A 16,720-nucleotide genomic window follows, 5' to 3' on the forward strand; every position below is an offset into this window, starting at 1 on the left:
TGAGGATAGACAGGCCTCGGTTTTCCACCTCAGGAGAAAGACAGTGCAGCACTTTAGAGAGGGAAATCTGCTATCCCTACTTAGTCTGGCCTACATGCGACTCCAGATCCACAGCAACGTGGCTGACTCTTAACTGACCCCTGGAATGGTGCAAAAATCCTCTCCCTTCAAGGGCAATTCGTGATGGGCAACAATGCTTGGCATGCCCACATCCTAAAGAATAAAAAAGTACATGGATTTCAAAAAGCAGTAGCCGTACCTGAATATTGCTGCCAGTCTGTCCAACCATACAGCTGGGTCTGCTGAGAAGCCATTGATCTGCTCAGATGTCAGCAGCTTTAAAGGGACAAAGGTCAACATTCACTGCAGTAACAACGTCAGACACCCCACAGGCACAATAACACAACTTGATCCCAAATATTCAGAAAAGGGAGGGTTAAAGGGAAGATATAGTCACCATAGTCTTACAAGACCATAGGGTTGTTCTCTCATTAGACAGAGATGACTGGTGGTGCTTTAACCTGAGAGTCATCATGCCTTTAGGTGATGGGAGAAATTGAGAAGGTGAATCCTTCATGGCAATTGACCCATGCTGTTAGCATCACTTTGTATCATAAACCAACTGTCCAGCCAACTGAGCTAACCCAAAGGAATGGCAGAACTATCATTTGTTGAAAGATTGGAGTGACTGGGCTTGAATACACTTGAGTTTAGAAGGCTGAAAGGAGATCTAATTGAGACGTACACGATTATTAAAGAATTGGACACTCTGGAGGCAGGAAGCATATTTCCACTGATGGGTGAGTCCAGAACCAGAGGACACAGTTTAAAAATAAGGGTTGGGCACTTAGAACAGAGTTGAGGAGGAACGTCTTCACCCAGAGAGTGGTGGATACATGGAATGCTCTGCCCCAGACGACAGTGGAGACCAAGTCTCTGGACACTTTCAAGAAAGAGATGGATACAGTTCTTAAAGATAGTGGAATCAAGGGTTATGGGGATAAGGCAGGGTTGTGGATGATCAGTCATGATCACAATGAATAGTGGTGCTGGCTCGAAGGGCTAAATGGCCTACTCCTGCACCTATTGTCTATTATCAAAGGGAGAGTTATGATGTCACCAAGAGAACTCCATCACTATACCACCATCTATGGCCAAAAATGTGGCAAATCCCAGTGTTTCTGTTCTACTTTCTTGTATTCCCTAGGTGAGCCTGAGAAGAAAGAGAAAGGTTGGAGGAAAGGAGAGAAATACATTTCTACCAGATTAAAAAAAAAAGCCCCAAAAATCCAAGAACTTGTGACAATTCCCCAGGGTAATGCAAGTGAGTTAAGTCAGTTAGGGCCAAACAGTCAATCACAATTTCTCAGAGTTATTCTGCTCCATAAAGGAGATGGAATTAATGCTCATAACATTTAACAAATCGCTGGGACACAACTGCATTAGTAATTTGGATGCACACGCCAATGCAACAGGGACACAAATGCAAATCCCAACAAGACTTTTGGTGAGGTTAAATTCAGTTAACATCTGGAATTAAAAGCTAGTGTCAGACCATGAAACTATCAATTGTTGTAAAATCCCATCTGATTCACTACGGTTCTTTAGGGAAGGAAACCTGCCATCCTCACTGGGTCTGGCCCATGTGCGACTCCAGACTCTTAGCAACAAGACTGACTCTTAAGTGAACTCCTGAAATGGCCAGGCAAGCCACTCAGTTTAAGGGCTATTTGGACTAGGCAACAAATCCACCCACATCCCATAAAAGAACATTTTAAAAAGAAACCACAACTTTCCTTACTTTCTTTAGAGCAGTGACTTGCATAGAACAAAGGCGCTGGAAGGTCTCTTCGATTTTGTCTGATGGCATCCGAGATAACACCAAGGAGGCACCTGGTGAGAATAAGATTGTTCATCACTTCACAACAGGGCAGCCGACATCATCTTCTCCGAGAACAGTATTTCACACAAATCAAAAAAACTTCATGACATAGTTCTTCTCAAGTCAACCTTGGGTTGGTACTTGCACTAATAAAAGGCTTGATTTATTCTATGCTTTGCTTCGAGAGTCATGCTCAGCCCTCACTGGGGCTCCAGGCCATTGGCCATTCCTCAGGTGAGTAGGCCACAAACACTGTGCAGCATAAGCCGTACCAACAGGGCTCCGTGGATCAGGAATTATCAATGAACCATTAATGCTGCCTTATCGGCTAATCAGGAGCTGGAATCTGACCTGATAGTTCCCTCACCTCGCTTCCTCGTCCACGGATCCGGAGGCTAACTGGGGCAGTGCAAGGCCAAGAATTAATCACTGCAGTACAAAGTCAAATTTGCAATCACGTGGTTTAGTAATAATGCACAGATATCAAGACAAACAGGTAACTAATTGTTTTAAGCTCAGCTATAAATTTCAATTAATATAAAGTTGTATGTTAGAACAAGACGACTCTAATACTTAGCAATCAGGGAAGTCAGAAAATGGAGCTGGGAAGGAAAAATGAGAGGGTGGGAGGGCAAAATCAAAGTGGGATTGCAGCTTTAAGTCCAGGCTGTGGTTTATCAGATCCAAAGGGGTGTGATCAATTTGGCATTAATGATCCTGTTGTTAATTTTTATCAATGTTTCACTAGGTTGGGGATATTGTTAATTTAGAAACACGTTGAACTCAAGCAAATTAATTTCCAACTTATTCAACAAAATGCTGAGGAGTTTTACTTACGAGGGCAGAGAATCAAAAAAGATGACAAATCCAAATCCCAGTCACTACCAGGATCAAGATTTTTCAAGAAACAGGCTTTTCCTCTACTTGTGAACACTCGTGCAAAAGAGAAGATACCTTGGGTTATTAGCACATTAGCAGGGCCTCAGAGACTGAGTCATAGCAGATGGCAGCACATGGAGGGCAGCAGTAGTAACTAGGACTTGAATGAATCAAGCAGGTGAAATTTTCACAGACAGAAACACAGCAGTTGCAACTAGAGTTTGTCTTTCTACAGCTGACTAACCCAAAGAATGCATTTTCAGTCGTACTGTTACAGTGAAGCCAGGTGAAGTTTCTGTCACAGTCAATGTTACAAGCAACCCGAGATAGTCAATTGTGTGTGTCATCACGCTGTGCTACCTTACGTGGCAGTTTTGCTCTATAATGTATAACATCAGCAGGGCAATCGAGTCTGGGGTCAACAATGCTACAGAAACTGAAATAGAACAGAAAATATTTAGCAAATAAACTGAAGTATTGATGACGCAGAAAATGCTGCAGACACTCAGCAAGGTGGAAAGCAACTGGAAAGGGAGAAAGCCTTAATGTTTCAGGATGATGACCAGGACTCAGTTCTGATGAAAAGCCATCAAACTGGAACACTTCTCACTCCATTAATGCTGTCTTATAGGTTAAGCATTTGCACCACATTCTAATTTTATTTCAGATTGTAGAAAAAAGGAGTCTGCTTAACTGGCACCCCAATAACTAACTTAAAAAAGAATTACTCCTTCCAGCACTGATGCATAGTGGCAGCAGTGCGTATCACTGACAAAATGCACTGCTATAATTCGCCAAAACTTCTTTGACATTCAAACAGGAAACCTCAACTACCTAGAACGACAAGGTCAGTTGACGCATGGCAAGTTCATAACCAGCAGGAGCTCCTCAAAGCTGCACACCTTCCTGACTTGGTTTAATGTCGCTGCTCCTTCATATCGTTGGGCCAGAATCCTAGAACTCCCTTTCTAATACGACTGCGAGTGCCCCTATACCCCAAGAACTGCAATGGTTCAAGGTGGCAACTCCAAATCACCTTCTCAAGATCAACTCAGGATGCACAACAAATATTCCCAAACCTGCGATGCCCAAAGCCCATAAACCCATTATTCCAGCAGTAGCTGTATTTTGCTTTCACTTGATGGTCGTTTTAAAATAAACAGCTCTTCCGGAGACAAGTGCAGCCAGCTGACACCATTCATAGCTATGCTTATATAAATTAGGATGTATCATGAATAAAACATGACTATTGCATGCTGCTCACCGCGGTAAGAGATTTATGACTGTACCTCGCAGAAGCCCGATGGAGGAGTCGTAAGAGATGGGGAGGGCATCCAGGGATGAGGCGACCTGCAGCAGACCTTCCATGTGTCGAGTCATCGCGTCGCTGCACATGGCGCAGATATTCTGGATTGAATTGGCAGCTGCATTCGCTAACTCCTTCTGTTTCAAGCGTTGGGTAAGGAAATTAAGCACCAGTTCTGAGAAGGAAACAATAAAATGTCTTTCCAGAAATACGCTACTCTTGAATCTGCAACTACAAACTTCAACAACTTTAAACGGAGGGGTTTTAGATTTTAAAATATGAGATGCACCTCACAGCATAACAATGAGACAGAATCAGTAAAGTCCTATATTCAGCTTATGCTCTGTGCTGTGGTAAATGATCAGAATCAGAGAAGTCAGCTTTTGCAAAATGTCTCAAATGTCACTGGACTGTGGGAAGCAATAGGGGATAGAGAAAGAGATAATGTGCAACTTATATGGTACATTATCCCTTCTCTTGGGATACCCTCAAGTGCGTCACATACAATTAATTGCTGGAAATTATAACTTATTTTGTAAGCAAATCTAGCAGCAGTTAGGCAGAGAAGCAGCAAGAGGACTGACATGTTTATTCTGTTACTTTTAGGATTGAAGGAAGATTGATACAAAGCATTTGGAGAAAATCCCACAGCCAAGGATTCACTCAGAAGGTTTATCAAACTAATTCGAGGACTGGTGAGGTTTCCTTACAAGGAAAGGTTGGGTAGGATGACCAGACTAGGCTTGCATCTGCTAAGATAGGACAGGAGAGGAAAGGATGTTTCCCCTTGTGGGAGAATCTTGAACAAGGATCACTGTTTAAAACTATGTAGCCACTCATTTAAGACAATTTTTTTTTCAGTCTTTGGAATTCTTGCTAAAAATGATTAGATTGCTTTCCCTATAATGTGGAAACAGGTCCTTCAGCCCAACAAGTCCACACCAACCCTCCGAACAGAAATCCACCCCCTCTGACTAATGCACCTAACAACTATGGACAATTTACCATGGCCAATTCACCTGATCTGCACATCTTTGGAATGTAGGAGGAAACCAGAGTACCTGGAGGAAACCCACCCAGACACGGGGAGAATATGCAAACTCCACACAGACAGTTGCCCAAGGCTGGAATTGAACCTGGGACTCTGGCGCTGTGAGGCAGCAGTGCTAACCACTGAGCGACCGTGCTGGTGGAAACAGAGTTTTTGAATCTTTTTAAGACCAAGATAGACACATTCTTGGTGAGTAAGGGGTGACAGATTATTGGGGGCAGGTGAGTGTGTGGAGCTGAGGTTACAATCAAATCAGTTCTACTGAATGGTGGAGAAGAGGCAAGTGGCTGATTGGCTTACTCCTGCACCTAACTCATCTACTCGTACGTTGTAGTCCTGATTCTCCCTGGGAATCAAATGTAAATATTACGTGATGGGAGGACTATGCCTGGCTGTTGGCAACAGAACAATCTAACTAAGGACGTCGATTGACCTAAATGACTGCCTCAAGCATTCAAGAATAATTTGCCTTTAGAGACTTCTGTCAAGATCAGTAAAACCAGCGCTGTAACAGACCATCTTAAAATGAATATTGGTGAAGTTCAAAATTCTGACCAATATACTCATTTAATTCGTCTTGAAATTTTAATTGTTTCAGCCAAAGGCATTAATCTTAACTGGGACACCATTCAATGGGCATCAGTCACTCAAAACTGCCTTGATTTTTCTTCATGAATGAAATAGCCAGTGAGCTATTTCACCATATTGGACATTGGGAAGAGAGTTTGGAAGAAACAAAGTTAAAATCAACACAAATCTCAAATGCATCTAATTTCCTGGGCAGTGACCTGAAAAGAAAACTATGGCCAATTTCCCTCAAACTAGGAACGTCAAGAACAACTGTAACATTCACCAATTATCTGTGCTAACTCAGCACAATTCAGTCACTGAAAATGGGATTTCCTGGTCTTCATGGCTCAGTTATTCGCTCGCTGCCTTTATCAGATCACCTGGGAATGATCTGAGGAACACAATACCATTGGCCCAAAGATTGGAGGGTTTGAGCTAGAGGGAGAGTCTGATTAGGCTGGGGCTACTTTTCTTGGAGAGTTGGATGGAGAGGGGTGACCTTTTAGAAGTTTATAAAAATCATGAAGGGCATGGATAGGGTGTGTAGTCAAGGTCTTTGCCCCAGGGTAGAGGAGTCCAAAGCTAGAGGGCATAGGTTTAAGGTGAGAGGGGAAATATTTAAAAGGACCAAGAGGACAGAGGGTGGTGCGTGTATGGAATGAGCTGCCAGAGGAATTGGAGGAGGCTGGGACAATTACAGCATTTAAAAGGCATCTAGATGGATACATGAATAAGAAGGGTTTAGAGGGATATGGGCCAAATGATGGCAAATGGGACTAGACTAATGCAGAATATCTAGTCGGCATGGATGAGTAGAACCGAAGGGCTTGTATCCGTGCTGTACAGTTCTATGACTCTATGCTATTGTATACATGGCACTTAATCAAGGGGCAGCAAGCAGATTCAGCTCCTTCAGTTCTTGGCATGGTAACTGGCAACTCGATTTTGTGACACCGGGGAGGTAGGGAGGAGGATCTATGTCACCACAGCATGATCTTTTTCAGTGAATAACTCCAGCCTAGTACTGAATGAGGAACAATGCACCTTATACATCAAGGACAATCGATGAGGGGGAAGAAAAAACCCGCACTGACCTAGACATCGCACATTGTTGATGTATTCACCCATCTCACCCAACAGCTGGACTCCAGAATGTTGTACTGCTAAATGAGTATTGTCAGGGAGGCTGATTACTGCCTGAACAACATCTCCCAGCCTTTGTTCCTTTTCCCTAAGTGCAAAGAAAAAGATCAGTTTTCTTAATTTCAAAGTTGTTCCCCTCCATCAAGATCCTGGGCTCACTAGGTGCCACTGTTAATGCTACCACCAGAGGCATTTGCAGATCAGCAGAGAACATGTAGAGACAGTTTATCTCATCACCAATACCTTGCATTCAAACAGCTTTCAAGAGATGTTGGAGCAACTTAAAGCAGGTTTTTATTTATGCTTTGTAACCTTCCAATGTGCTTCCCCTTCTCAAAGTTTAGTTAAGATACTTCAGTATTACACTCAGGTAGCCATTACTAATACAAAAGGTTGGATAGTGTCACTAAGACATTGGATCACAAGTAGTCCTGCATCATAGACTAGTGCTGTCCTCACCTAACAATATTCCTATCAGCATGGCCAATGTTTCAAATTGAGACACTGAATAATATATGTTCCTTCCAAATTAGGTGGATTAGGAGTCAACCCAAAGACATACAACATTGAGATTTAAGAGGAAAGAACAGAGGAAATCCAATTTATTACCATCATTAATGGATACATACAATCAAGCAGGACAAAATTGCCACTCCCCCCTCCCCCCCACCTCCCTGAATCCACCCAACAAATATCCCAACACACTGTTTCTCAACATCATGCAACAGTCCTCAGACAGGAGACTAACTACAAACAGCTACTCTGACTAGTCCATTAAGCCACAGATTGTTAAAGGATGAAGATTGGAAATATTTCCTGGTGGTCTGTGATTCCAGGAGAAAGTGAGGACTGCAGATGCTGGAGATCAGAGCTGAAAATGTGTTGCTGGAAAAGCACAGCAGGTCAGGCAGCATCCAAGGAGCAGGAGAATCGATATTGCGGGCATGATTCCTGAAGAAGGGCTCATGCCCGAAATGTCGAATCTCCTGCTCCTTGGATGCTGCCTGACCTGCTGCGCTTTTCCAGCAACACATTTTCAGGTCTGTGATTCCGTCAAGACAACAGTCCACATTTGCTCCTTCTGAAAGTTAACTGCACTCAACAGAGTGAGCACAATCAGTATGTGAATTTCCCTGCACTGCAGCCTACTGGCAAGGAAGACATTCAACAGCAGCACCCTCTCTCCCAAGGCACCTTGAAAGTAAATTCCAATCGATTGCATGCCTGACTCCCAAGGCAACTGCTTCACTCTGAACTTGGTGACAGCAGGAAATTCCCTGGAGGAGATCAGAAGCTGTAAGGATATTCTCAGAGCTTCCCTGAAGAGTTAAAGCATCCCCACCGATTTGCGGGAGATGCCGGTTACGACCGGCCAAAATGGAGAAGGCTCATTTGGGAAGCATCGAACACTCTGCAAGACTTTGTTGTGAACATGCAGAGGCCAAATCAAAGTGCCCAAAGCAGCACAAGAACCTCCAGATACCAAATACCTGTACTCACCACTCACTCCATAATTCATCAGGGTTATCACCACAGGGATATAGTCAAGAAAGGTAAAAGAAAGTTAAAATGGAGAATAAGTGGGAAAAGTAAAGTTGGCTTATCTCATTACTCCAGTTTCCTGTTGCTATCCAGTGAACTTTGCAACTAACTTCAGGTGCAATACCCGCCCTAGTTGATACTATCTGTGTATGCATGTTTGGTGATTATCAGCAGCTATAGAACTTTATTCCACAAAAATAAAGATTTTCAAATTCTATAACACCCCACCATTCAAAATAAGATGACTGATTTGATGGAAAGAGGATGCTTGAGGGCCCTTGCTCCTCCCCAAAAAGCCAGGCCAATCTCACACTGCACCACCACATGCTCAGCATCACTCCACGTGGTCAAACAGATCTCTCACTCACGGGTTTAGGTTTTTCACCAACGCTGTCATGATGAAAAGCACAGCTTCCGTCTCCTCCCAGGCTGGGCTGCCATCTTTCAGTGTTGAATACAACTAGAAAGGAACAGTATAATTGAGCACCCAAAATGTATTTACAAAACAATCTTAAACTAAACACAGCGTGGGACAAGAGGTCAGTGGGATGAAAGGGCACATTCTGGACTCTGTGTGTGTGTGTGTGCGTGCGTGCGTTTGGAGAACGGTCTTCCGCACGCTAAGTTTAAGTATTTAACAGTGGGATATTGGAAAGGGTGCCTGAATGAATAAGTTGAATGGGTCTTCCCATATTCATTTGCTTTCCTTCTAGCTGTACGGACTAATGGTTGGGAAAATTGCTCCTTACTTACCCGCGAGAAGAACTCCGAAGCTCCAATGAGGAATATAATATCTTTCAGAAGATCAGAGACCCGGAGTCTGAACTCGAAAAAATCATCCGTCTCATCCAGGACTCCCTCCTGTTAAAGAAACAGTTCAGTCAGCACTGCTACCAGAGGGTGCACAGAGCCAATACACTTGGTAACACTGACCTCAAAACCTCTGCACTGGGAAACCAACTCAACCTTTAGCAAATGGCAGATGGCATTGGGAGGTGTGAGAAAACTAACCCTTCAGACTTCAATTGTTCAGCAAAAGATCAAATTAAGAATCAAACCAACAAAATATTTTAATAAAATCAGGTGAATTTGCTCAAAGTGTTAACACTGGGGAATAGTGCGATTTACATTGCTGCAAATTCAGTATGAGTATACTGCACATCCAGACAGGCATCGTACCCACAGGCACAAAGGAAAGCTTCCTCAACTCAAGCCTCAACAATGCACCTAAGCAACCACCACTGCAGCACTGCAGATCTTACATGTCCACATCAGCCACCCTGTGGGGTCTGAACATGTTTGCTGATTCCGTACTGAAATGCAATTGTTGCTTAATGTGAGACCAAACTCACTTCATACAAGCTGTCACCGTACAGTAGGTTTTTGTCCCATTAATACAGGGCTGGATTTGAACTGACATTTGTGGAGGTAAGGGTTAATGTTCACTTTATGATGCTCATTTACTCATCAAGGGGATCTCAGTGTTGATTCATTGCTTACCAGATTACCATGTAACCTTCCCTGAACTCTTACTGTGCAAACAACAGAACATTAAAATCATTAGAAGATAAAGGCAGGAGTGCATTGGACAGTCTTGGGAGCAGCAAATACTATGAAAATTTTGATTTGGGATAGTCTCTAACATTTTCCTACTGTTTAAGCCTAGGGCTTACTATACATCAACTCATTTGCATGCTTTCCTATCAAAGGTGACATACGTGATCAGGGTCCATCTGGGAGTGGAAGGTTAGCGACTGAGTAAGTCTCTGGAAATACGGCCGGAAGATCTGGTTTACCGAGGGGTCCTTCATCCTGTGCAGAGTTTCGGCTAGCCGATACCAGAAATTGAATGTGATTTCCGCCACCTGCACAATGCAGAGTATGTTAGAGAGAAACTAACAGTCAAGACCAAACTCACCTTTCAATCCAGCATTATTTCATAGAAATATTTATGGTTTTTAAGCACAAGAAAACTGAACGTTTCTCATTTACCTCTGTCAATGAGAACATACAGCACTTCGACATCAGGCACATAAAGATCAGATACAAAAGTAAAATCCAACCAAAGTAAAGAAAGTTCAAACATATACAGTAAAAGCAAGTAATGGAGATCTGAAATAAAATTGAAGTGCTTGGGAAACGTGGTTCCTGCAATCTGTGGAGAGAGAAACATTGAGTCCAATATGACGACTCTTTAGAAATTCTGTTGTTTGTCCACAGACCTGCTGAGTTTCTCCAGCACTTTCTGATCCTATTTATACATGATCTCCAGACTAAAATGTTTCCTAACGTGTAAGACACTTTGAAAAGCAGTCATCGCAATGAATGGCACAAAGTAAGCAAGCTACACACAGCAAGCTCTCACAAATAGCATTGCCATATGACCAGAGAATCTGATTTAGCAATGTTCATTAAAGAATAACCAGTGAGGATGCCAGGAACAACTCATTGATAAAGTGTCATGGGACTTTTTACATCAGCCCAAAGAGCTGAGGACCCTGGTTTTACAGAGGGCTTCCCAATGTTTAGCAGGGATGGTTACAATGGAGCATCTATGGGGACCAACTGCTAATAACCTACGTCTCCTTTAAATTAGTGGATGTGGCTCAATTCTTTGCTCCTTGAGGCCTGATTCTTGCTCCAAGATTAAAACTGCCCCCCTAACTCCATCCTCACACCCTTGCAGCCTCCCCACAGCTGAATTCGCAACTCTGTAGTCTCCATCCAGCCCATACACTCACCTCAGCACCCTTCCTCCAGCCCACTCACTCAGCTCTGCACTTCCCCCAACCCAGCACCTACACCCGTTCTCTCGCCTATCCTCCCTACCTTGCTCTGATTGAGGTAGTGGCAACTTTTAAGACTCAAAATGTCACTATATTTCAAGAAAAAGTTGGAAAGTTCTGACTTAGCATCTCACTTGAAAGATGATACTTCTGACAATGAAGCACAGTCAGGATTTTGTGTGGAAGTCTCTGGACTAGGACCTGAACCACAACCAGCTGGCTTACAGAGGTCAGAGTGCCCTGTTACTAGCCTGGGACCTATTCAGAATTTAGTGATTGCTGTTTAATTTTGAGACTGGCTCCTGCGTGATCAGTGGAATTGGTTCAGTCAAGGACAATACAACAGCTGCACAATTCAAACGCAATGAACCGAAACAGCTCAGTTATTTGTCTTGTCTTTTATGACTGATCACATAGCTTTGTTTTTCAGTCAGTGCTTCGACATGGGGTTAGTGAAATGCAAAGGGCCTAATACCCACACAAGAACAACAGGTCCAAGTAACAGGGAGTCTCAACCAATGAACTCTCTCGATTATGGGCAGCAATTTGTTTAAATACGTGACCCTTGTCAATTTTGCTGTGGGGTCATGCACTTAAAGCAGCTTCAAGTGGCTGAGTTGTGTCTGCCTGCACAGAGACTTTTTGGGTTGCTCTGTTGTTAAGCAGCTTAGGACATGTTGGCCTCAACTCATGAACACTGCTACCTGAACTGACTGGATTGAAGGTGAGTATTAACTGACCTCATACTGCTCATGTCCAACACAGTTTAAGATGAGATTGAGCGTTTTGAGATCACCCAATCCCTGTCCTGGTGAACGGATAACCATCTCCAACAGTGTTTCCGCCAGTTCAGTGAAAATTCGGCAATAGTTCAGTGCCCTGGAAAACACAAGGCCTCAGGTCAAAAATGGTACAAATGGCACAAAGGCTCCCTCTACTGTCCCTGGCACAATCAAGTCAGCTCAGCACAGGTTAGGCATAAATAAACCAGCGATTTTTGAGAAGATTTGTAGCTCAGGTTGATAAGTACGTAAGTTAGCTCGCTGAGCTTAATGGTTTGTTTTCAGACGTTTCATCACCATGACTAGGTAACATCATCAGTGAGAATTTCCGATGAAGCGCTGGTGGTATGTCCCGCCTCCCTATTTATAGGTTTTGGTTTCTTAATGTGGTTGATGTCATTTCCGGTTTTTTTAAAAAGGAAGGTAGATAGGATCTAAATCGACGTGTTTATTGATGGAGTTCTGGTTGGAATGCCATGCCTCTAAGAATTCTTGTGCGTGTCTTTGTTTCAGCTATCCTAGGATGTGTGTGTTGTCCCTGTCAAAGTGGTGTCCTTCTATGTCTGTATGTATAGAAACTAGTGGGTCGTATTGTTTGGTAGCCAGTTGGAGTTCATGTATCCGGGTGGCAAATTTCCTGCTGTCTGATGTAGTGTTTTTTTAACAGTACTTACATGGCATCTTTAAATGAAGTTAGTTCTGCTGGTGATACCTAATGGATCCTTTAGGTTAATTAGTCGCTGTTTAAGTGTGTTGGTAGGTTTGTGGGATTTTATGATGCCAAGTAGTTTGGAAGGACAACTCAGCCTTCAACCCTCAGGACTTCAGTCCCAGGGCATCAATGTAGACTTCACCAGTTTCCCCATTTCCCTTTCCCCCACCTTACCCCAATTCCAACCTTCCAGCTCAGCACTGTCCTCATGACCTGGCCTACCTGCCAATCTCTCTTCTCACCTATCTGCTCCACCCTCCTCTCTGACCTATCACCTTCATTCCCACCTCCACCAACCTATTGTACTCTTAGCTACCTTCTCCCCCAGCCCCACCCACCTCCCATTTATCTCTCCACCTCGGAGGCTCCCTGCCTCATTCCTGATGAAGGGCTTTTACCCGAAACGTCGATTTTCCTGCTCCTCGGATGCTGCCTGACCTGCTGTGCTTTTCCAGCACCACTCTAATCTTGAGTAGTCTGGATGTCATTGCTGATTTGTCTTTGATGTAAGATAATGTGGCTATAGTTTTTGGTTGCGTTGTGTCTGCTTGTTTGGGTTTGTTTCTGGGGAATTGGTAGATTGTGTTTATTGGGTACCCATTTGTCTTGAAACGTTGTATAGATTTTCTTCTTCTGCTTTTTGTAGTTCTTGGGTGCTGCAATGTGATGTAGTTCACTGAAATAAAGAGAGAGGCGGGATATACCATCAGCGCTTCACCGGAGGGTCTCACTGATGATGTTACCCAATATGGTGACGAAACATCTGAAAACAAACCTTCAAGCTCAATGAGCTAACTTACATACTTATAAATAAACGTTCCTTGTATTATCTTATCAAGTACTGTCACATGCAGTTACAATGGTTAGACTCAGAATAAAGCTCCGTTTTCTTCATTTAGAGTATAACTTCACTCTATTTACTGCACAGTGACTTTTCCAATTAACTTATCAACCATGTGTAGGCTAGCATATCTTGATTAAAGGACTATTTTGAGCATAATTGAACGTGACTTAAACAAACTTGAAGGTAAAGCACGGAAGAGGTAGAGAAAGGTCATTCAGTTCCATCTGTTTGTGAAGGTGTTTATGCTCCTTCCACCACATTCCATATCACCTGATCAAGGTTTGCGTAAAGATTTGTAGCTTGTGTGCCAGTTGCCGTAGTTGTGGGTACATGGGTATAGTATTTCCTATAGTGACCCAATACCCATCATGCACAAGATAAATGTAATTTACAGGATTCAATGCAAAGACTGCACGAAACACTATATAGGAGAAACGAGGATGACAACTAGCAATCTGCATCCACACACACCAACTAGCCACTAAACACCACGACTACCTGTCCATACACACAGATGACAAGGACCACAAATTTGACTGGGACAACACAACAATCAGAGGACAAGCTAAACATTGCACAGCCAGAGAATTTCTAGAAGCATGGCACTCATCCACGGACTCCATCAATAAGCACATTGATCTAGACCCAATATATCGGCCACTACGACGAACAGCTGGAACCAGCAACTGGATTCAGCAGAAATGAAACCAAATAAACTCCAGAAACCCCAGTACCACAGGAGGCTCCAAAGCACTGAAGATGTCACCGAGATGAAAACGTCTGCAAATCAACTTCCCAGCTCAGTGAACATACCCACAACTACGGCAACCTGATCAACTCATCCTTCTGCTCCGTTAGTCTTCATATGCTTCATATTCTAAAAGTAATCATGTTATTTATGTCAACTACTGAATGCACTCGCACGTTCCATATTCAAATCACATTCTGGGTAAAGTGCAGCAGCTGCCACTATGATGTTATCGGTCAGTGTCACCTTGCTATGACTGTGGAAGAGGCTGGCACATGGTTCTTTAGGTGACAGAACGTATAACAGGGTGACATTTCTTGTTTAGTTCTATACTAGAGTTTCTGCAGTTGATAGGAACATTTAAACTGTGATGACAAACTACAAACGCCTGAAACTTTGAAGTCACCTTTAGTGCAAAAGGTTTAATTGAACTGATTAAAATCTCATAGCAATCTACAACCATTTAAATATAATTAAATCATTCAAATTGAACAGCTTGGATTGTATTAACTTTTCTCATTTCTAAAGCATCAATAACTCAGTTACTAGTGATGATGCATCTAGCCTTTTAAACAATTTGCTCTGGAGGGCAGTATTTATGTTGGATTTTTTGTAATTCATTCATGGGATGAGGGTGTCAAGGGTATTACCCGTTCCTAATTGCCCAGAGAGCAGCACAAGAGATAACCAAAAATAGATGAGAAGTCACACATGGGCCAGACCAGGTAAGGAGAGCAGTTTCCTTCCCTGAAGGACATTAATGAACCAGATGAGTTTTTCCAACAATCGATGGCCAATTCATGGTCATCATTTGACTCTTTATTCCAGAATCTTTTATTGAATTCAAATTCCACCATCTGCCATGATGGGATTCGAACCTGGGACCCCAGGACATTGCCTTGGCCTCTGGATTAATAATCTAGTGATAATACCACTAGGCCATTTACGATTCCATAAATGCATTTAATGCTCAATACCTTACCAAGGTATTTGGGTAACCTTCACAAGCAAGCCCTGGCAGTTCAGCTGTTCTACCACTGGGCATTCCTCTAACACCCAGGCCCCACCCTCCTTCTATCCAGACCACTGGATTTTCTAGTAGGAATGACCAGCTGGAGATTAGAAGCAGGCAGCATAAAGAAACTCTCCTGCCACAGGGACATTGAGACCTTAAATCTGACTGCATACAATGTCACTATTCTGGGTCAGAGTGGAAGTGATTGAGTGATTTCACCCATCAATTATACCTGGAGACTGCAAGGATGTAAATGATTGTCTTTGATTATAGACATGTGTAACTATTCACCACTTGTTCTTCAAAGAAATAACCCTCCTTGTATCAGGATGCCTTGCAGTAGCTGCAATTATGAGTTGTGCTTGCTGTACTGTCCGGTTTAAACTCTGCAGACTGTTTGCTGTAGTGTGCTGTTCAAATAGATCTTGCTTTTTCTAAAACAGACTGCTGAGATTGTTGCCACTTGCCTCCACCTTGGCAGAATGATTTCCACAGATACACTGCTCAAATGTGGCCTAGATGAGACCAGCTCACCTGTAGGGGCCAGAGGACAAACCTAGACTGTATTTGCTGCCTTAACCAACAGATCCCCGAGGTGATCCTCACAAAAGCATTCTGGCATAACTCCAAACCTATTCCAAAGTGTGAAACCTAACTGTAACGTACTTGTCCATGTCCTCACAGGCGACTGCAGTATGGTAGGCTTCCTCCAGTGCTGTCACCCCTTCCTGCAGCTGTAGTGCCAGCCGTAGACTCTCCTGCAAGCCCTCGACTGCATAAAGTGCTGCGCACACACAGTCACTCGCCACCTCGTGCAGGTTTGAGGATGTCTGGTTGTGCCTCTGAAATTCAGGTACAGTTTCTCTTTCAATAACGTGAACATCGTTACATTCCACTCAAACATGCACAGAAAGACTTGCATTTCTCACATGCCTGATCAATCGCAAAAGCATTTCATAAACAATTACACTGAAGTGCACTCGCTGTTAAATTGATGAACATGGCGACTGATTTGCTGAGAATGAGAATGTCCCCCCAAACACACACACAAATCAATGAGTTGAATGACACATTGGTGGTATGGGTTAAGAGGAATATTGATCAAGGTAATGACAGAATTGCCCATTTTTCTTTGAATGCCATTCCGGCTTCTTTAAAACACACTGAGCCAGCAGAACATGCAGTCAATGTCTCATCAACAAAGTAGCAGCATTCACTCAATACTGAACTGGTGCATCAGCCTGGATTTTGCGCTCAGGATCGGATGTAGGGTTTGCAAAGCAGACTTTGCTCCTGGTTATGTTCCAGTGAGTCACTGGATCAGCATTAAGGAAGTTCCCAATACAACAGATCCTCGATGGCTCAGAGGGCAAGGACTTTAACAGGACGTGATGGTGACATATCATGCAGGAGAGATTGTGGTTCAACTCTTATTCTGCACGGTTAACTGATTTGACAGC

General features: G+C 43.2%; 1 protein-coding gene across 3 annotated transcripts in view; it reads right to left on the reverse strand.

Annotated features, from left to right (window-relative positions):
• LOC140489307 (transportin-3-like) overlaps positions 1 to 16,720 on the reverse strand; it is a 69,808-nt gene that overhangs the window by 27,523 nt on the left and 25,565 nt on the right. For all 3 annotated transcript variants that reach the window (XM_072588704.1, XM_072588703.1, XM_072588705.1), the window contains exons 7-15: positions 15,927 to 16,102; positions 11,900 to 12,038; positions 10,092 to 10,238; positions 9,127 to 9,234; positions 8,742 to 8,833; positions 6,783 to 6,919; positions 4,051 to 4,242; positions 1,802 to 1,893; positions 260 to 336 (exon numbers count right to left, since the gene is read on the reverse strand). In XM_072588704.1, the coding sequence (XP_072444805.1) occupies positions 260 to 336; positions 1,802 to 1,893; positions 4,051 to 4,242; positions 6,783 to 6,919; positions 8,742 to 8,833; positions 9,127 to 9,234; positions 10,092 to 10,238; positions 11,900 to 12,038; positions 15,927 to 16,102 (1,160 nt within the window). The remainder of the gene's footprint in view (positions 1 to 259; positions 337 to 1,801; positions 1,894 to 4,050; positions 4,243 to 6,782; positions 6,920 to 8,741; positions 8,834 to 9,126; positions 9,235 to 10,091; positions 10,239 to 11,899; positions 12,039 to 15,926; positions 16,103 to 16,720) is intronic.

Source organism: Chiloscyllium punctatum, chromosome 18, assembly GCF_047496795.1.
Source record: "Chiloscyllium punctatum isolate Juve2018m chromosome 18, sChiPun1.3, whole genome shotgun sequence".
Taxonomy (NCBI): Eukaryota; Metazoa; Chordata; class Chondrichthyes; order Orectolobiformes; family Hemiscylliidae; genus Chiloscyllium; species Chiloscyllium punctatum.